The sequence below is a fragment of the Passer montanus genome, unplaced genomic scaffold (assembly GCF_014805655.1).
Source record: "Passer montanus isolate IOZ18808 unplaced genomic scaffold, ASM1480565v1 scaffold131, whole genome shotgun sequence".
Classification (NCBI taxonomy): domain Eukaryota; kingdom Metazoa; phylum Chordata; class Aves; order Passeriformes; family Passeridae; genus Passer; species Passer montanus.
The window spans coordinates 1,037,669-1,057,919 of NW_024359944.1; the positions used below are offsets into that span (position 1 = coordinate 1,037,669).

At 55.4% G+C, this 20,251-nt stretch overlaps 1 protein-coding gene across 8 annotated transcripts in view; it reads left to right on the top strand.

Moving 5' to 3' along the window:
* The window catches only part of LOC120497594 (myomegalin-like), a 28,886-nt gene that overhangs the window by 2,075 nt on the left and 6,560 nt on the right, over window positions 1-20,251 (top strand). For 2 of the 8 annotated variants that reach the window (XM_039699309.1, XM_039699310.1), the window contains exons 5-24: window positions 35-152; window positions 6,480-6,599; window positions 8,218-8,337; window positions 8,569-8,661; window positions 8,760-8,975; window positions 9,471-9,629; window positions 10,000-10,113; window positions 10,327-10,464; window positions 10,754-10,933; window positions 11,166-11,360; window positions 11,683-11,826; window positions 12,809-12,887; window positions 13,400-13,488; window positions 13,682-13,798; window positions 14,250-14,387; window positions 14,708-14,823; window positions 15,487-15,614; window positions 19,493-19,581; window positions 19,697-19,845; window positions 19,935-20,250. In XM_039699309.1, coding sequence (XP_039555243.1) covers window positions 35-152; window positions 6,480-6,599; window positions 8,218-8,337; window positions 8,569-8,661; window positions 8,760-8,975; window positions 9,471-9,629; window positions 10,000-10,113; window positions 10,327-10,464; window positions 10,754-10,933; window positions 11,166-11,360; window positions 11,683-11,826; window positions 12,809-12,887; window positions 13,400-13,488; window positions 13,682-13,798; window positions 14,250-14,387; window positions 14,708-14,823; window positions 15,487-15,614; window positions 19,493-19,581; window positions 19,697-19,845; window positions 19,935-20,250 — 2,818 coding nt within the window. Of the gene's footprint in view, window positions 1-34; window positions 153-1,649; window positions 3,112-6,479; window positions 6,600-8,217; window positions 8,338-8,568; window positions 8,662-8,759; window positions 8,976-9,470; window positions 9,630-9,999; window positions 10,114-10,326; window positions 10,465-10,753; window positions 10,934-11,165; window positions 11,361-11,682; window positions 11,827-12,808; window positions 12,888-13,399; window positions 13,489-13,681; window positions 13,799-14,249; window positions 14,388-14,707; window positions 14,824-15,486; window positions 15,615-19,492; window positions 19,582-19,696; window positions 19,846-19,934; window position 20,251 lie in introns of those variants that run through there. The other 6 variants (XM_039699308.1, XM_039699307.1, XM_039699302.1 and 3 more) reach the window with 6 other exon arrangements.

Genomic DNA, 20,251 nt, shown 5'->3' on the forward strand with positions numbered 1-20,251 from the left:
CCCTGAGCATCCCAAGCCCTTTTGTCGCTTTCAGGAGGATCGAAGAGCTGACCCAAGAGCTGGCTGCCAGCAACCACCTCGTGGAAATGCTGTCAGCAGAGAAGCGTGACCTGCAGCAGTGCCTGGAGGGGTCTCCGGTCATGGAGGGGCAGGTAAGTGGGCAAGGGTGGGGAGGCCCCAGGGAGGAGCACGTCCATCCAGAGCTTGGCTTGTTGTCATCCCTGTCCCCTTCTGGGGCTGTGGCCAGGGCTGTGCCGTGCTCAGCCTGGCAGGGTTGGGTGATTGCCAGGAGCTGGGAGGAGCAGGGGGACTCAGAGGACACGGTGTGAGCTGTCAGGGGACAGGCCACCAGCCTGTGCAGTCCTTCTGAGGGTGTTGGTGCCGCTTGCTCCCGTCTGCCATTTAAATCCCAAGTCTTAAAATACCGCTGGCAGCCTGGCATGGTGCCAGGCAGGATTTCGGGGCTGTGAGAGATCAGAGCGGCATGTTCCTGGCAGCTGCACAGCTCTGGCCCCGCTGGGTGTTGGTGGCACGGCGCTGTCCCCAGCCGCGGGCTGCCAGTGCGGTGCTCCTGCAGGGACCCTGCTGTGTGCCCACCGGCCGGCACCGTGCCCGCCCACACTGCCTGCTGCGCCCGGCCACTGGGGCGTGCCACTGGCACTGCGGGGGCTCCTGGCGCTGGGACAGGTGCTGGGGCAGGTGCTGGCCCTGGGACGGCGACGTGGCACAGGCACTAGGGTGGGGACCTGGCACTGGGACAGGGACTGGCAGTGCGACGGGGACGTGGCACAGGCAGTGGTGTAGAGACGTGGCACTGGGACGGGCACTTGCATTGGAGCCAAGCACTAGTGTGTATGTGTGTGTGGCTGTGGCACTGACGCTGGATCCCTGCGCTGTCGCGTGCCATCCATCACTGTCGTCTCTGTCGCGACACCCGGTGCCCATCAGAGCGGCATGTTCCTGGCAGCTGCACAGCTCTGGCCCCGCTGGGTGTTGGTGGCACGGCGCTGTCCCCAGCCGCGGGCTGCCAGTGCGGTGCTCCTGCAGGGACCCTGCTGTGTGCCCACCGGCCGGCACCGTGCCCGCCCACACTGCCTGCTGCGCCCGGCCACTGGGGCGTGCCACTGGCACTGCGGGGGCTCCTGGCGCTGGGACAGGTGCTGGGGCAGGTGCTGGCCCTGGGACGGCGACGTGGCACAGGCGCTAGGGTGGGGACCTGGCACTGGGACAGGGACTGGCAGTGCGACGGGGACGTGGCACAGGCAGTGGTGTAGAGACGTGGCACTGGGATGGGCACTTGCATTGGAGCCAAGCACTAGTGTGTATGTGTGTGTGGCTCTGGCACTGACACTGGATCCCTGCGCTGTCGCGTCCCCATCCATCACTGTCGCCTCTGTCGCTACACCCAGCGCTGCCCGTGTGCCCGGGCGTGGCGCAACCCTCCACTACGCATGCGCAAGCGGGCGTGGCAACTACATATCCCGGCCGGCGTTGCGGGCCCTGCGCATGCGCGGGATGCTGGGCTTGGCCGCCATCTTGAAATCTGAGCCAGAAGCCGGGCGCCGCCGTGGCAGGAGCATCCTCGGCGCGGGGCGGTGGGGCCGGGGCGGGACGGGCGAGGGCAGCCCGCGGTGAGGGGCAGCCCCGGGGACCGGGACTGTGAGGAGGGACGGGCAGCAGCGGGGGCTCGAGCTGTGAGGCGAGGGAGCAGCATCGGAGGGGCGGGGGGGGCCAGCCTGGACCAGGGGGCAGCCCAGGTGTGGCTGCGAAGATGTGAAGGAGGTGGTGCAGGGTGGGATGTTTCTGTTGCATCAAGAATCGCGGCGTGTGACCACTCCGAAAAGAGGGGCTTGGTGCGGTGAGACGTGCCGCCGGGCTCAGGGATTGAGGGAGATGTGCTGACCTCGGGAAGGTCTCCCGAGAGCCCGTGGGAGTGGGTTTGGGTGCCGGGAGGGAGGGAGCATGAAGGAAAACTGCCGGATCTGCGGCCGGGAGCTGTGCGGCAACCAGCGGCGATGGATCTTTCACACGGCGGCCAAGCTGAATCTCCAGGTGCTGCTCTCCCACGTCCTGGGCAGGGAGCTGTGCCGGGACGGCAGGTCCGAGTTCGCCTGCAGCAAGTGTGCCTTCATGCTGGACCGCATCTACAGGTTCGACACCGTCATCGCCCGCATCGAGGCCCTCTCCATCGAGCGCCTGCAGAAGCTGCTGCTGGAGAAGGACCGGCTCAAGTTCTGCATCGCAAGCATGTACCGCAGGAACAACGACGACTCCAGCACGGAGGACAGGGCTGGGGAGGGCACCGTGGACCTTTCCAACCTGCCCGATGCACGGTACGCTGCCCTCCTCCAGGAGGACTTCGCTTACTCCGGGTTTGAGTACTGGATGGATCAGGAGGAGCATGGCCTGGAGCCGCACAGCTGCCACGGCTCCGAGGGGGCCGGGAGCCGCCCGCGGCGCTGCCGGGGCTGTGCTGCCCTGCGCGTGGCCGACGCCGACTACGAGGCCATCTGCAAGGTGCCCCGAAAGGTGGCCAGGAGCATCTCCTGCGGGCTGTCCAGCCGCTGGTCAGCCAGCATGGGCAACGAGGAGTCGTCTGTGTGCGACGTGGCCGAGTCCACCAGCTCCAGGGTGGCTGTGGATGGGGACAGCATGGAGGAAGGCACACCTGCATCCTCTCTCGAGTCTCTGGACACCACCGTGGAGGCCAGCCCCCCGCAGCAGAAGGATGAAGATGCAGATAAGGGGGTGAAAGGGAATGGGAAATGTGACGATTTCTCCGAGGATCGCATGACCCCGAGCTCTTCGCTGAGCGGGAACAGGCTGGAGCTGGCCCTCAATTTGATCAAGACTTTGGACTACAAACCCCTTCAGAGCCCCCGAGGCAGCCGACTGCCCATTCCTGTGAAGTCCAGCTTGCCCCCTCCCAAGCTCAGCCATGACCTGGCAGATGGCAGTGCTTCTGCTGGCTTAGCATGTGCTAGTTCTGCCTTCCTGAACACAGACAGAAAATCGTTTTCCAGAGCTCCTTTGGGCCTTCCCCTGGAAATTGCAGAGCTGCAGGAGCTGTGGGATGACCTCTGTGAGGATTATATGCCGCTGCGGGTACAGGTAGAGGTCACAGTGCCGCCCTTCCATTGAGCATTGTCCTCATGCTCCAGTGCTGAGCCCACTGGGGATTCTTCAGTGCTGAGATAATGCAGACAGCCACGTGTGGCTGATCAGGGGCTAAGAATAGGCAACTCGGTCCTTTTTAGGTGTGCTGCCTCTCTCCTCAGTCATTCTCTTGTCTCCTGTTTCCTCCCAGTGTTCTGGGAAATGAACCTCACCCCCCTCCCTGGCAAAGCACCCTCCTAGGTGGGTCTAAGCTCTTTGTCATTTTCCTGCTGAGAAAACACCAGTTTCACTTCATCTTTAAGCTTAAAGTCGTCGTGGCTTTTATCCACAACTGAAGGGAGTATTTTAAGCTTCTGGGCATGTGTTTTCCAGCAGGTGTGTTTTCTTTGTGCCTGAGTAATGGTTGGAGCGTGGGGAACGCCTGCCTCCAGCCCTGCCTCTGCAGGTCAGGCCTCAGACCTGCCGAACGTGCAGAGCCACCCAGGCAGCTGTGGCGTGTGCCCTGAGGACAGGGTGTTTTCCTTGCAGGTGGATTTGTGCCATAGGATTACTTTAGGGTTGGTATTCAAGATAATTGGTTTATTTTCTGATCCTTTGAAAAGATCTATCAATTAGTGGCAGGTGTTGCTGAGAGGGGATGAAGGCTCCTGCTTTTGGGATGCTGTTATCTCTCTTGATAATAGCAGTCCTAGCTCCAGGTTGCCTCTGTTTCGCTGGCTTTAATGAAATGTCCTTTAGTATGCAGTCAAAAAGCCAAACTCTCTTCTTTACCACGTCCAGTAATGAATAGAAGGCTTCAGTCAGGTTCAATTCTGGAACATCCGAGTCAGCCTAATTGCATTCCCATTAGCAGCCTTAGTGCTGCCTGATGCTGTAGGTAGCCCGGGGGATTAGGAAAATGCTCCTTTATTACTATGGCAACTGTGGCCGTGCTGAATTGCTCCTGCTCTTTAGCCGGCGGCTTGCTGTCCCATCTGCTGGGCGTTTCCCGGAGCTGTGTGCTTTTTTCCATAAAAGCCTGCTCGAGAAACGGTGCTAGGGAGGAACGTAGGAAAATCAGTTTTCATCTGGAGCACAAAGGCATCACAGCTGAGGATGTGAACCAGAGCATCGTGTCTCATTTGCCGATGGTTCTCTCTGCTTGGGGTGTGTTTGCAGGGTAAAAATGGGCTTTCTTTGAGCGGCGTGGTGTGTTTACAGGTCAGCTTTGTGTCACACATGGCCATCCTCTTCTAGGAACTGTGTTTTGAGGAGTTTCTGCAGCCTCTGCCATCCGAGCGGCCCTGCCAGGATTTTATCCTGCGGGATTTTTTACTGCCGTGACAGCAGCAGCAGCAGGGTCTGGCTGAAGGGGGAAGGGCTTAATCCTTCGGATGGCTTTAAGAGCGAAAATGGGAAGGCAGATGCAGCTAGTAGGCTGAATACTTCTTGCACAAATGATTTTTCTTTCGGTTTGTAAAAGCAACACCCTTCCTGTAAGTCAGGTGCTGCTGCTGTCTGGCGATTCCTGTGCATAAATGTGAGGAATATCTAGAATATGGAGGACCACAGTTCTCTTACTGCTTTTGCAGTTCTTTAATTTTATGGAGCATTCTGGTGTCAGGGCATGTGACCTTGTAGGTGCCGTCTGCCCGGACATTTTCTTGAGCCAGCAATTCCTCCCCTTCCCACCACAGCCCCAGGGAGGTGGCACCGAACAGAGCCTTTGTGAGACACTCCTGCAGTGCCCTGCTGACAGCCAGGCTCTTCCCCACTGTGCCGGGCAGTCTGAGCTTGGCAGGCTCACAGAGTGCCGTGATTATTATTTTTTGAAGTGTTCTGTTGGGGTCAGTGTGTGCTGGGGCTGCTGCGGCTGTGCTGAGGAGAGGTTGGCAGTAAAATGCTGATGTTGGAGAAGTCGACATGGCTGCAGGGAGCCACAAGGGAGGCAGCTTGGGCTATGGAACTTTGGACTCTAGAGCTGACTCTGCATTTCTCCTCCCTGCTCTTAGCTCTTTCCAGGTTTTCAGCCCTTTTTTCTTTCTTTCTTTTATTTTTTTTAATGTGAAAATTGAGGAAATGTGTTTTCCTTTTCCCCCTCTGTTTTAATCAACCTTATTTCAAAATAGCTGCTGTGACTGGTTCCAGCAGCTCTCCCTGTCTCATCCAAAGCCTTCTGGCAGAGAAATTTTGTAATCACCATGACTGTAAGTGTTCACTGAAATCCTAACTGAACACCAGGGTAAAGGGAAGTGTTACCTCTGTCTGTGAGAGGCAGTGCACAGATCTGAGGGAGCTCCCCTGTGCTGATGGCTTCCCCACAGACAGCATTTCTGTGGCCACTGAGGATGAGGATTCAGCCTGACAGGGCTAATTGGAACTGACTGTTCTGGCTGTGCTGCACTGCCTAGAGCTGGTGCTCGTGTGTGTGCTCCAAAAAGCCCTGCCACATTTCCACAGCCTCTGTGCTGCATCCCTGCAGCCCTTTCCAGGGCTCCCATCTAGAGCAGGCACCAGTGCAGTCAGTCTTGTGTCACTGACAATATTCAGGAATACTGAAGGAGCCCTGTGAGGGCTGCAGAGGGTGCTGGGATGGAGTGCTGCCCTAAGGAGTTAACTCACTGGGCGGGGGCCAGCAAAATTGTAAGGAGGGATGACAAGGGATTAGTGTTGTGCTCAGCCAGCTCTGGCAGGCCACGTGTCACAAAGCAGGCTGTTTACATTCCCAGTAAATGGGTATGTATCATGAAAAAAAAATCTCAGCTGTGGCGCTGAATTTGCTCCTGTTTGAGGATCTGCAAGGAATTGTACACGGTGTGGGTGCTGGAGCACGGGAAGTGGTGAAGGAGAGCCCAGAAAATCACAGTGGAGGGGTTCAGAGCAGGGGGTGATTGCCAGCTGGTGGGAAGGATTGAAGGTTGTAGGCTTGATAAAGACACAGGAGCTCAGCAGAACATGGGGACCATTTCAGTGTGGGTTTTGAAGCTTTTTTAAATGCCAGCAGGGCACATGGGAAGGAGAGCAGGTTTCAGGGATATGGCTTGGGTGTGGGGAGAAAGATCCATCATTAGCCCACAGACAGTGGTTAGAGCTAAACAAGCTGCTGGGCTCATGGTGCAGCAGTGAGGGGAGACAGGGAGCCCAGGCAGAGCCTTGTGGCACCAGGGCACTTGTGGCAGATGAGGCAGAGAGCTGCCAGGTGCCAGCCTGCCACCCTGGTGAGGGGACACACAAGCAGAGTGATGTCTCAGAGCCAGTTAGAAAGGCACAGGGGGTGTTTTTAAACCCGTGCTGCAGGGTCTGTGATGGCTGACAGCTGAGGAGAAGAAGGCAGTGCAGGAGTTGAGCCATTCTCTGATTTTTCACCGTTTTTCTCCTTTCAGGATTTGCAGGATGACCGGCAGCAGGCAGCTCCAGGCAGTGCTGCAGCAGGGGAGCACGTGGCCGATGTGCGTGCAGCAGAGCTGCAGGGCAAACTCCAGCACTTTGAAGCTGCCAACAAGGTATTTCTTCATGCAGAGCACATCCAGTGCTGTGAGTCTGATGTGGTTAGTGTCAGAGGCTGCCTCCTGGCCTGGCTGGAGGCAGGTACCTGCACATCTCTCCCAGCAAGGGTGTGTGGTTCTCAGTGCTATTGTCTGTCACATTCAATTAAAAGCATTTGCTTTTTTTTCTGTGGCTGAGCTGCGTAAATTTTCCATATTTAATTTTTCAAATCTTTAATTTGAAGGAACTTTCCACTTGCCTGGTGAACCTTCCAGGAGCTGGTGAAGGAGATGCACAGGGCTGTTTCCCTGTCTCTTGGATTTGCATGGGCTGAGCCTGGTGTAGGAGAGAGGGAGTCCTGGTTTCATTTCTGTTTGATACTTGGGAAATAAACATGTATCTGAGTTTTCTTGAAGCAGATCAATAGTAACACATGTTCAGAAGAGTATATGTTCTTAATGATGCTCCTGAACTCTAAGGTAAATTATATCCTCTGGAAAAACAGGTTAAATGTGGAAAAAAATTGGGATGGAATATTTATTTAAATCTGGGGATGGCCATAAGGTGCTGCAGCTGCCTGGACTGCAGAGTTTGATGGAAATAGAGACCCAGGGCCCAGTAAATGCAGTTAGAAGTGCTTAAACAGGTTAGGGGGAGTGTGTCAGGGAAGAGATAACAGGGCAGGTGTGTCAGCAGATGAACAACAGGAGGAAATTATGTGGCAGCTCCAGAAGTTGAGTCCTGAGTAGGTTTATAGGAGGAGGTGGAGGAAGAGGTGTATCATCCAACTTTGAGAATGCCAACAGGCAGCATGTTTGAAAATGCCAACAGGCAGCATGTTTAAAAATGCTAATAAACACTTGTTTAACTGCACAGCATATCCTATGTCATGAGCTTTGTGGTGAAAGCAGCAAACTGTCCTGAAAGTGAGTGGGTTGTGTTCTCTTTAGGGTGAGAGTGTCAAAGGGAAAGATTTCTCAGGTTGTAAACCAGCCATGGGGACTGGTGAGAGGTTGCTGGCAGTGGCCAGGGTCTTTTGTGCTGAAGCCAGAACTTAATGCTGAATAAGCCAAACCACTGATTTGATCAGTGAATGTGTAGCTTCTTCATATTGATATTTTTCTGTCAGATTTTTGGGAGGATTTTGGGCTGAAGCAGCCCCTTTCCTTTTGAGTAAAGAGAAACAAATGATAGAAACTGGGAGGGAGGGCTGCGGGGCAGCCTGAGAGAGACTCTCCTGGGGCATGTGGGAGGCAGTATGGTCTGTGAAGCCAAGCCTGGAACCTCTGCCCTGCACCTGAGGGAGCAGAAGCACTGCTGTAAGTGCTGTGAAGGGCCTTTGTATGGCTCTCCTGGGGCATGTGGGAGGCAGTATGGTCTGTGAAGCCAAGCCTGGAACCTCTGCCCTGCACCTGAGGGAGCAGAAGCACTGCTGTGAGTCCCGTGAAGGGCCTTTGTATTACTCACCGGTCTCCACCCAGCTCCAGCGGTGTTTACAGACTCTAGAGGGAGCCACGTTGATCTCGATGTGGTCAACACCAGGGCTGTGTGGAGTAAGGAGTGGAGGGAGTCTTAAGGGTGTTTACATAGAGCATTAAGCAGGATTAAATAAGCCCAACCTATTTCTGTCTTCAGTTGTTACAGGAAAAGCTGAATGACTTGAATTTTGAATTAAAATCTGTTCAAGAAACATCCCAAAGGCAAGATCGTACGATCCAGAGTCTGAACGAGGTCCTGAAGAGCAAAGAGAGTAAGGTAATAGTTCAGGGTGGTGCTCACAAAAATAGGGAACTGTGCTCTAGCCCTGTGGGCAGTGGCTGAAAAGGAATGCTTGAGCCACTGCTTGGCATCCTGCATCTCAGTAAATTATTTCTTGCAAAACCTCTTTCACGTGGTGCTGAGGTGTCATAATCCAGGCTGGGGGCTTGGGATGGGAGAGTTTGGGCTTGGCTTGCCACTGACTGGGCTTCCTGTGCTTGGGCTCAGACAGAGGAGCTGTACCACATCATTGAAGGGCAGAATGAGACCATGGCCAAGCTGCGGGACATGTTACACAGAAACCATCTGGGACAGCTGCAGGTACGTCCTGGAAAGGTTTCATTCTGCAGGGATCCTGGTTTTTAATCCCTCATGTGAAGAGAATCTCTTGAGTTTCTCTGAACCCTGCTTTTTGGTAGGTGTCAGAGAGCCCACTGTCACCCCAGGAGCAGCAAATGTCACCGCTCGATCTTCAGAACGCACTTTTCTGCACCAAACTGGAGGTGCAGAAACTGAAGAGAGCTCAGCGCCACAAAGAGCATCAGCTGGCTGAAGCCAAGAGAGCAACCCAGCTCCTGGAGACCACGGTCCATGAGGAAGAGCAGCAGAAAGAGGCAACCTGGAAACACAATCAGGTATGACAGGCACTTAGCCTGGAACTTCCTGGGTTGACACGACTGAGAAGCACTGAGGTGGTCAGTACTTTGCTTTCATTCATCATTTCTGCTGACAGCAGACTGGGCACTCTTGCTTAACCCCTTGTCACATGTGGCAGGGAGAATTCTCTAGCCTCCTTAGTGTCATAGCTGAGGATTAAGAATCAGCAAAGTCCCTTGATAGTGGGTATGTTGTCACTTGTACATCACTGGCTGGTGCAAATGTCCCATCTCTTTTTGTGATGTTCATGTCCCCTGCTGCACAGCTTAGCTGTGATTGACTAAAGCTCTGCCTGTGGCCAGACCAAGGGGTTTAGATGGATGGATACCCTGGGCAATGAAACAAATTCAAACACTATGGCAGTGTGTTTTGAGTTGCAGATAGCTGTTCCCACAGCCCTTCCTCAGACTGGCCTACTGTTTATGGTTGTGTTGAAGACTGAATTCCAATAGGTATTTGCCTTTTCCTTGCAGGAGCTGCGTGCTGTGGTACAACAGCTGCAGGCAGAGCTTCAGGACAAGGCTCAGCAGCTGCAGACTTTGGAGTGGGAGAAGAGCCGTGAGCTGCAGGCCCAGGAGCAGAGAGTTCAGCGTTTGACTCAGCAGCTGGCTCACAAGGAGCAGCTTCTGCAGGTGAGATCAGCAGAAAGATCTGACTGAGCATAATTAAATGGAGTCCCTGATCCTGCTTTGGTATTTGGCCATGCAAAAGTCTGTCTGTAGCTTTCATGCATGTCCTTTGAAGAAAAAAAAGGAAGGAGAGGCTTCTGGGCCCCCAAGGTGAGGAATAAGGCACAGGTATCCATGTACCTCAGCCCACAGCAGTGCCTGCTGAGCCCTGGCAGGGCTAGTCAGCCATCCCCAGGTTCGGGGACTGTCACCCTTTAATGTGGAGGCTAGAGCAAGCATTGGGTGGAGGTAGATATCCCTGTGTGCTGCTCTTGGGGGTGGGGGAGGTTTCTGTACTGTCAGTTGTACTAGGGGCTGTGTGTGTGATCTCTAGGAGTCCCGGGAGCTTCTGCAATGCCAGCAAAGCCTGGAAAAGAGCCCTGCAGCCATGAATGCCATGTTGGAGAAACTGCAGCAGCGTGTCAGTGACAGGGATGCTGCTCTGGAGGTGAGCACATGTTGTAGGCAATGTTTCAGCTGTCCCTGAGGCTCAGCCTTTGGGTTGCCATCAGCCCCAGGCTGACCCTATCTTCTGCATGCTCTTCATGGCTCATCCTTTGGGAGGAGTCCCCCTGGCAGGGGGAGCTGAAGTCCAACATGCAGAGAGTGCTGGCTGCAGAGCCTTGTCACCCCGTTCTGAATGCTCCCCTGTGTCACACAGCGAGCAGTAGATGAGAAGTTCTGTGCCCTGGAGAAGAAGGAGCAGGAGCTGCAGCAGCTGCGTGTGTCCATGCGGGAGCGCGGCAGCGACCTGGAGAGGCTGCGCAGTGTCCTCTGCAGCAACGAGGCCACCATCCACGTGAGTGCTGGGACTGGGCACAGCCAGCATGGCTGTGGGGACGTGGTGTTAGACACACCTTCCTGTGGATGCTCTGCGGACAGTGTCTGCAGGTGTTTGGCTTTCTCTGGCCTTGTGTGTGGGGCAAGTTCCTCAGGCACTCTTGTTTCTGGGCTCGGCATAGAGGCCACCTGGAGCAGATGGGTGAATCTGTGTGACTCTGCTAGCAGTAGAGAGAGTACTTCCAGTTTTGCTTAATTCGGAATTAAGTTTGTGTCCCTGCTTGAGCTGCTTCTGTTGTGGTACTCAGAGCCTGGAGAGCCTCCTGAAAGCCAAAACCCTGGAACTGGAGCAGGTCTCAGCAACCTGCCAAAACCTCCGCTGGCTCAAAGAGGAGATTGAGGCCAAATCTGGCAGCAGGCAGAAGGAGCAGGAGGGGATCATCCAACAGCTGCAGACCTGCCTGCATGACAGGAACAAGGAAGTGGAGGTAAGGCCTTAGCTGGGCTTCCTGAGCCTTCAGCCAGTTTGTCCATAGAGAGAGTGGTCCCAAAGCAGAGGCTGCTGCCTGCCTCACCTGAAGCTGTGCTCAGTGTTTGGAGGCTGGCTGCTTCTGGCACTTGAGCATACCTGTGCCTGCTGACACTGCTCCCTGAGCTGCACCCAGGCTGGAGAGTCCTTGAACACCTTCCAGTCTCACTCCTTTCCTCCCCCTTGCTCAGGAGCTTACAGCAACTCTGCTGTGCAAGCTGGGCCCCGGGCAGAGTGAGGTGGCAGAGGAGCTGTGCCTGCGGCTCCAGCACAAGGAGAAGATGCTGCAGGATCTCCTCAGTGACCGGAACCGTCAAGCCATGGAGCACGATGCTGAAATTCGGGAGCTGCTGCAGGCTCTGAGCACCAAGGAGCAGCAGAGCAGGGTGAGTTCTGTGCAGTGCCACAGTGGGAGGCTGAGGTGGGTGGCACTGACTTCGGTTAAGCACAGAGAAGCCCTGGAGTGGACTGGGGGAAACAGAGGAGTTGGTTCCTCTGTATGTGAGAGGCTGGTGAGCAGAGAGGGGAGGGCTCCACTGGAGTGGGTGTGAGGGGCCAGGAGCAGTAACTGCCACCCTGGTTTGCAGAGCACTTGGAGTCTCCAGTGACAGATGAATATTGACATGGTTTCCCTTAGTCTTCAAGGAAGAAGAGGGACCAGGACCCTACTCTATCATGGCTCTATCCCTAATTTTCCCCTTTGATCAGGTGGCTGCAGAGAAGATGGCACAGGCTTTGGCTGAAAGGAGCCGTGAGCTACAACTGCTGCGCCAGCACGTGTTGGGGAAGGACCCTGTTGGGACCCAGTCAGCTGGTGCCAGGCCATTGAAGCAGGACAAACAACCCATACAAGTAAGAGTCATGCACTGTGTTTCTCTGCCTGTGGCCTTGGGGCTTCAGAAAGAACTGATTGTCAGAGAAAGAAATAGGAGAGAGAAGAGCACCACAGAGAATGATAGAAATGGAAGTGGGATTACCAAAAAGACTTCCTATAGGAGGAGAAGAAACTGAGGAGCAGGAATGCTGTTCTGATATTGATTTCACCAGCCTTTGTCACTCACTGTCTCTTTTTGTTTTGATGGAGCAGTAATTGAATCCCTGGGGCACATGAGAGTATGAAAGACATCCACCCTTTGACCTTGTAGCATTGACCCACTCCTTCCTTGGGCTGGGCTGCCTTGCTGTATTGTAATCCTCTCCCTGACATTGTCACATTCTGGAGGGGACAAGAGAGCTAAATTTAGGTCTCACTAATTCTTGGCAGAGCCTGCTGGCTGTTTGCTGTCTCTTCCACAATTGGAGTTGGTATTTTTAAAGCAGCTTTGCTAAAACCCCCCTTGAGGCTGAACACAGCTCCAAGGCTGCATATGCTGTGGCTCCTACTTGAGCAGCTGTTAATGGTTTATTGGTGAGCTGACATGTTGAATGTTTTTAAGCAGCTGTAAACAGGTTTCTATTCCCAGCTCTAGAGACCTCCAGGGATGTGTTTTCCTTCCTGCATGGTCTCTTTGGGCCACATCTGAGATAAAGATGAGTCTCAGTTTAAAGAGGGTCTTGCTGCAATTGAGTGAAACCTGTTTAATCTTTACTGTGAAGACACTTGCTGCCAGCAGCTTCCCAGTGCCAAATAAAACAAGGGCAGTGCCTCTTCCTCACAAGTACAACTTCTGGGTGCAATTCACTTGTTCCTGCTGCTGGGCTACATCCCCTTCATGTTTTTTCACATTTTAGAGGTGTCCACAGAACAGCCAGCAGCTTTGCTGTAATCCTGGAATTCTGGGGAAGCTGTGTGTTCCCCATGAAAATGCAAACCTGCAGACTTCTATGTTTTCAGGAGATACTGCGAAGAGCTTATGGAGCTACAGTCATTGCTGGATCCCCACAGGAAGACAGCAGCTGCAGGACAGAGGGAGGTGAGTGTGGGAAAGCTTCTTTTGAGGTTCCCAAATATGACCAGGGCTTTCTGCTGTGGGGAAAACATGATTACATAAAATTGTGGAAGAGTAGAGAACTTTGAACAAGAGAATTTTGAAATAAAGCTCTGCCTCTCTTCTGGGTGATGTCTGAGAATGGGAGTAAGGGAAAAAGAAAGGCTGCTGTTGGGTTTGAGGTGAGGTGTTTCTTCTCAAGATCTGATGCTGTCCACTGGAGAGTTTTTGACTTTGTTTCAGGCTGAGCTGAGACAGGTGTGTAACTGTTCTGGGTGTTGCCTTGGGACCAGGACACGTGAACTTTGCTAGGGGTAGGACAGCAGACCTGTGATGTTGCTTTTGGCTGCTGTTGAAAGATCAAGCAAGGAAGAAGAGCATTTACTGAGAAAAAGTATGATAGGGAGCACAAGCATCAGGGCCAGACAGGGATTGTGTGTGATCCTGGGGTCTGAACTGCACATGGTGTTCCTGCAGTAACCAAGTTGTCTTTGCAGTTACAATGTCAGCAGCAGAACTGGAGAAGGATCTTGTCAGTGCCAAAGAGGAGCTGGAGCTAATGGCAAAGAAGGAGAGGGAAAGCAGGGTGAGCTTGTGATGGAGTCTGTGCTGATCTCCTTTGCTGTTGGGAGACCTTAGGGCTGCCCCTCACTGGAGGTTTTGGACCCTGCTCTTGTGAGAGTATCTGCAGTGAGAAATGGAGGGCAGTGTCCTGCAGGGGGTGTTGGCTTTCAGGGGGCTCTGACGGGCTGCTCTCCCCTCTGCTCTCCCCTCTGCAGCGGGAGCTCACTGCTCTCCAGTCCGTCGTGGCCACACAGGAAGAGGAGCTGCAGGTGCAAGCCTCAGATATTGAGTCCCTGACCAGAACCATCCAGATGAAAGAGGACCTCATCAAGGTGAGATGCTGTGCTAGGCTGGGGGAGTTCCACCTGGCAATGCTGCAGAGGAGTCTCTTTGTTCCCCACATGCTCAGAGCAGTGTGGCTGGCTATACAGATGCTATTGCTGCTGGTTTGCCTACAACTCTCTGGGTTCCTTTAGCCAGAAGGCAAAGGCCCCAAACCCCCAGACTGTTCTTATTTGTTGTTTTGCTCTTTCTGTACCAAACACCCTCCTTCAAGTCCTTTCATCAGAATGCACCTTTTTGTGTCTCCTCTTGCTTCTTACTGCACTTTGGTCTGTGCCTAATCCACTCTCAGTGCTTTGGCATTTTTTCCTCAGAAGACCTGGATCTTTCCAAACACTGGAAACTTCTGGCAGTGCATTCCAGGGAGGTTTGCAAAGGTCCAGCTGTCTTTGTTACTGATCCCTTCCTCACTGAGCTCTCCTGCTGTTTGTTTGGTTTCAGGATCTGCAGATGCAGCTGGTGGATCCTGAAGAAATTCCAGCCATGGAAAGGCTGACACAAGAAGTGCTTGTGCTTCGGGAGAAAGTGGCCGTAGCAGAGTCCCAAGGACAGGAGGCTACTGGAAACAGAAGGCAACAGGTAATGTGCCAATGGGGCAAGCTTGGATGTGTTTGTGTTTCTGCTGGCACTCAGTTATGAGGCTTTGTTTGCAGCCTTTAGATAGGCCAGGATGTGCTTGTTCTTGGAAGCTGGCTATGTGTGGTTGTGGGAAATAGAGAAGATCAGCTTTCTTTAGCACTTGTCCAAAGAGCAGAGGCTTTGGGGAGTCCAGGGATGACATGAACCAACTTGGACATAAACAACAGAGGAAAGGGAGCCCCCAGTTTGTCAGGGACTGCTAGAAAACCTCCTTTGATTTCTGTCTGTTTAAGAGCTGCACCTTGTCTCTTCTCTCCAAGCAGTTGTTACTGATGCTGGAAGGACTGGTGGCTGAGAGGAATCGGTTAAATGAGGCTCTCCAGGCAGAGAGGCAGCTCTATGGCAGCCTGGTGAAGTTCCACACACACCCAGACAGGTAAGTGAGGCTGCCTTGGCTCTGCCAGGACAAGCATGGCTGGTCCAGTGGGGCAATCCCTGAAGCAGGGATCCCTCTGCAAGTCTGAGAGTTTTCAGTGGAGGGAGAGGGAGTCTAGGCAAAGGATCAGCCAAATGCCTCTTTGAGAGTCCAAGATTTAGGCTGCCTTTTTCCACTGTGAAGAAGCTGCAGTGCCCAACTTTAATGGCTCCCTAAATTCCCCCCATTGCCATGAGATTTCCATCTCTGTTCCTTGGCTCATCTTTTCCCAGCTCAGTTTCCCACCCACACTTGGCCACCTTTCAGAGATTGCTGTCAAATTCTCAACCAACTGTTGGGTTGATAAGGATCCCTCTAGGTGCTTATCCAGGCACTTGCCTGTCCCCTGGTTTAATCCCCTGCCCTTCACAGGGCTGCAGCCTCTGGGATATTTGAGCTACCTGATAGCAAGGGAGCACATAAGTGGAGTGCTTGGAAAGTACTGCGGAACAGCTGTGACTCCGAGGGCCCTGCCGCGGGCTGGGGCCCTTTTTGGGGGTGGCTGCGCTCTGGGGAGGTCGGAGGTGAGGCAGGAGGTGGCGGAGCCCCGGGGCTGTGCCTGGCTCGGTGTCCCGAGGGCGGGGCCGCTCTAACCCTCTTCCCTCCTGTGCCGCGTCCGCTCAGCGCTGCGAGAGACCACGCCCTGCAGGTGGAGCTGGAAGGGGTCCACGAGCTCCGGGGACAGCTGGAAGAAGCTCTTGGAAGAAGCTTGGAGTGTTTGAGCAGGCTGGAGACACAGGGCGCCATAGGAGGTGGGGATCAGGAGCGTGTGAGAGTCCTACCCCAGCATGCCTTCTGAGCACTGGCGCTCGCCCGCCTGCCACGGAAACGGTTCACTAACCTGACTGACACTGGGCTTTGGTACTTAGTCATGGTACGATAGAACTGGTGCAGGGCTTCTTTTTTTGTTTTATTTTTGAGCTGCTTTGGAAACGGCGATCAGTGCAATCCACCTGTGTCTCGTGTGTGTTCCTGTCTGACCCACCCTGATGGCCACTGATGTATTTGCACATTCAAATCATTCCATTTTAGTTTTCCCCCCTCTATCTCCCTTCTCTACCCACCACCATGGGCCAAATAAAGATTCCCTATCTCTGAAGGAAACACCAGATGTTTTCTATCATCTCCCAAGTGCATGAGTGTGAGTTTTTGTATTCCCTCACCATTTTTATTACCCAGTGACACCCATCCCTTGGGTTGATGGTGGCTGGCCCAAAGGGAGACAGTGTATATGGAAAAGTATGTTCCAGAGACAGAGAATTCAAGACCTGGGGACACTTGCCTGGGCCTTTTACTCAAGACTTGAGTGTAGAACCAGCAATTCAGTTTATGCTTAAACCAAATCCTACTCCAGTGTTGATGATTTTACTGACTGGCTTTTTTTTTCCCTAATTGTAAGTTGTTTCAACCTAACTTGCAAGTGCCTTCATGGGAGAGTTTCCTCCTCTTTTTGACAGAGGGTTTGGGGGGACTGAGACCTGTCCCTGCTCCCAGGGTCTGGGCTGGGTCTGCTCCCTTACTCATATGTGTACATATCCCTTACAAGCTCCACATGCCCCTTGAGCCATGGACAGGACCCTATTTTTGAGATGCTGGGCTCTGTCCCCCTCAGCACCACTGCATACCTTTTCCAGGCTCTCTTCCACCTTCTCTGGGAATGTGGGAGCTCTTGTCAAAGCTGAAAAACAGTAGCAGCAACCCTCCAATGACCAGGGCTTCCCGTGCACAGTGGGCTGTGGATCTGCTGCCTTGTACTCAATCGCTTCTCAAAATGGCAGGAGCAAAGTTTGCACCTCTGAGCATCTGTGTGCTTGCTGGGGAGGCTGAGCTAGGGGCAGGCAGAGCAGAAGAGCTCTGTGGTGCTGGGCTGCACACCTGGACCTGAGACTGCTCTGCTGCATGGCTCCCTGCAACTGCTTCAGCTGGCACTGCCCGTGCTGTGCCTTGTGCTGCCCTGGGGGCTTCTCCTCCCTGTGCCCCTCGGGCTGGGAGGCAGCAGAGCTCCCTTTGCCTGCAGCAGGGCAGCACTGCCCCTCGGGGTCAGCACTCAGCTGTGTGACCCAGCAGTTCCCCTGTGCCTTGAAGGGACGCAGCTGGGAGCTGCTGGGCACCTCTGGACTTCGTTAGCTTTTCCTTTCTTTGTTTCATCTCATTCCCTTCTCGCTTCTCTGTCTAGCACCATCTTCTCTTTGTCCTTTTGCTTCTCACTTCGTAGAAGCCTTTGTGTCCCTGTTCTTACCTTTCCATTTTCCTTCTGCCATCCTGGCACTGATGCCCAGCTGGCCCCCTGGTCCCTTGGGCACCATGGAGCCCAGGACCCAGCCCAGACTCCTTGGCATGGCCTGAGAGGAGTCTGGCTGGTGCTCAGGCATCTCCCTTCTCCACCTGTGTCTGTTTTGCTGTCGATCTGTCCCTGCCTCTGTTGGCATCAGTGCTGTGAAGTGCCCCTTAGGGCACTTAGGGCTCAGGTGCCCCAGCTTTTCTGGCCTGTTCTTCAAGGCCTCCTCTTATCCCTGATAGTCCTGGCTGAGCATTCCCTGCCTGAGATCACCCTCTGTCAGATTGTGCAGTGCTTTGTGCTGTCTCCTAGCTCTTTGTGGAAGTCTTTCCTTCCTCTCTGAACTTCCCTAAGGACCTTGCTTCCTGTCCCTTGTTCCCAGCAGTGTGAAGGCTCCTGAGCAGCCCTGTACCCCAGTGTCCCGTGCTGGTGGCCTCTGTACAATTTGCAAGCATGTAACTAATTCTCTGTGCCTTCAGGCTGGGCTGAAAGCTGGAGGAGTCTGGAAAAGCAGAGCTGTGGTTGTATCCCTTATCTCCTGTGCTGGTGGCACGCAGAGCTGAGCTGCTGTGCTCCTGCTGTGCTGGGGGTCTCAAGCACCTGGTGACCACCAGGGCCCAGCTGCCCTGCATGCACACATCTCTGCTCCTCAGCCAGCTCCCTGTTCTGCCCATTGGTTTTAATTTTTCCTTGAGAATTGCACTCCTTTTACTGCTTGGCCCCAGAGCCATGTGGAGCTGTGGGCAGTGGTGAGAAGTGGGATGCTGTGCCCTGGCACAAGGGCTGGTTCTCCCACGTTCCCAGAGCAGCTCTGTGTCACCGTGCTGTGTCCTTCAGCCACGGTGAGCCACCTTGAGAGCCTGGTGGCCCTCAGCCCCCAGCAAAGTCGGCGGCCGACAGTCTGCATCCCCTCACCCTGCCGGGCCCCGCAGGCACTGCTGTCACCCTGGCTGCTTCAGCCAGCAGCAGTGTCCCTGGGGCTCCGGGGCTGAGCTTTGGCTGTGCCGAGTGCCGCCTGCAGGAGCTGCTGCGCCCCTGCGCTGCTGCTGTCGCTGAGCGATCCGCTCCCAGCACAGCATTTATCCGTGACGGCTGTCCTTGCTCCCTGGGCCAGTGATGGCTCTCTGTGCTCCCCGGGACACGGCTGCTTCCGTGGACAGCTCTGCCATGCAGGGTGATGTCTGCCCAGCTTCAGCAGTGAGCTGCCCCACATTTTTGCAGCCTCATGGCACACGTGGGTCTCCTGAGTGTGTCCCCGTCTTTAAGCACAGTGCAAATGCCTGCCCTGCTGCAAGGCACGTTCCTGGCTGGTCCTTGGCTATTCTTCCTGAGAACCAGATGCATCCCTGCTGGCTTCCACTTCAGCAGCGATGTTTGGCATCTCTCCTGGCAGCATCTCTCTCTTCCACTGCTCTGTGTTCTGCCTTGCCTGGCAGCTCCAGAGTTGATGGTGATGGATTTGGCCACAGGCAGAGCAGTTCTCTCTCCTTTGGTGCACAGGCAGCTGTGGAACCTGGCACTGCACAGCCCTAGGGGCTAGTCTTGGACCCTGTCTAAATACCTCTCCCTCTGGGGAGAGGAGGGATTGGGGATACAGCCATGTCCCAGCTGCTCAGACCAGGGGCTCGGGTCCTCACCCAGGGTTTGGCACCACGGGGACAGGGACAGAGCTGTGTGCAAGCAGAAAAGCATGACCCCAGCTCTGCCCAAGCTCTCCATGCACACGCAGGGACACAAGTGTCCCTTTAGCTCTGCAAAGCCAGCACAGGGCTTGCAGGGAGCCCTCAGGCCATGCCTGACAGCACGGCTTGGGCGCTGTGGGCAGGGTGGCTGCTCCTCCATGCACACGCAGGGACACAAGTGTCCCTTTAGCTCTGCAAAGCCAGCACAGGGCTTGCAGGGAGCCCCAGGCCACGCCTGACAGCACGGCTTGGGTTCCCGAGCTGCCCCTGCCTGGGCAGGTGCTGTGGGGTGTGCACCCCAATCCTCCCACCGGGCTGGGCCAGTGCAGCGGGACTCCCTGCCCAGGCTGCTGCTGGCCCTAACTTGTGAAGTGTGCCTGCCTGGCAGGGCAGCGAGCACAAGGCGTGGATGGGGCAGGAGCCACTGCCGTGCTCCCATTCCCGGGGCTGTCCCCTCCCTCAGTGATGGGCCAGCACAGGGTCCAGTGTGCAGGGAGCGGGTGGCAGCACCCAGGGACGCAGGGAGAGCTCGGTCCGGCCGGGAGTATCCCCGCAGCAGGTGTGTACCAGCGCAGACATCGCCCTGGGGCTGCCCGCAGAGACCGTGGGGAGGAGGGGAGAGGCAGTGCTGCCAGTGCCGCTGCTCTGAGCGTGCTGTGCTGTCCCCTAGGTCAGGCCGCAGGTACACACAGCGATGCCAGCACCAACTTCACCGACAGCATGAAGGAGGAGGCAGCCCGTGGCTTGGCAGCCCAGCAGGTGAGCCGGGGCAGCGCCACGCCGGGAACAGAGCGGAGCTGGGCGCTGGGCTACCGCCAAACTGTCCCAGCCCCTTGGAAAACGTCCCTGTCACCCTCTGTCTTTGTGCCTCCAGAGCAAACCCCGGGCCCGCAAGGAAAATGGGGGCACCGAAAGGAGCACAGCAGCCACCGGGCGCGAACGGGAGCTGCGGGCTGAGGAGGAGCTGCGGGAGCTGAAGGCGCAGCTGGAGGAAGCCGGCTTCTCCTCGGTCTCCCACATCAGGCAAGAGCTCTGGGGCTCTGGAGCCAGGGGTGGCAGTGGCCGGAGGGGGCACCCTGCACCCCGTCCTTTACTGTGCCTTGTGCCCCCAGGAAGGCGATGCTGAGCCTGTGCCTGGAGAACGCGGAGCTGAAAGAGCGGATGGGTGAAGCCACGTCGCTGCTGGAGAGCGCGGAGCAGGAGGAGCCGGGGCTGGGCAGCCCTCTGGCCCCTGAGCCCCGCAGGCTGCAGCGGAAGAGCCGCGGCTCCCTCGGGGACCGCCCGGCCGGGGGCAGCGGGGATGGCCCAGGGCTCCCGGCAGAGAGGGCAGCTGTGCCCACCAAACGCCCAGCGCTGGAGGCTCGAGCCCAGGACGACATGCCCAAGAGACCGTGCCCTGGCAGCCCCGGTGGAGGGGACGGGAGCCATG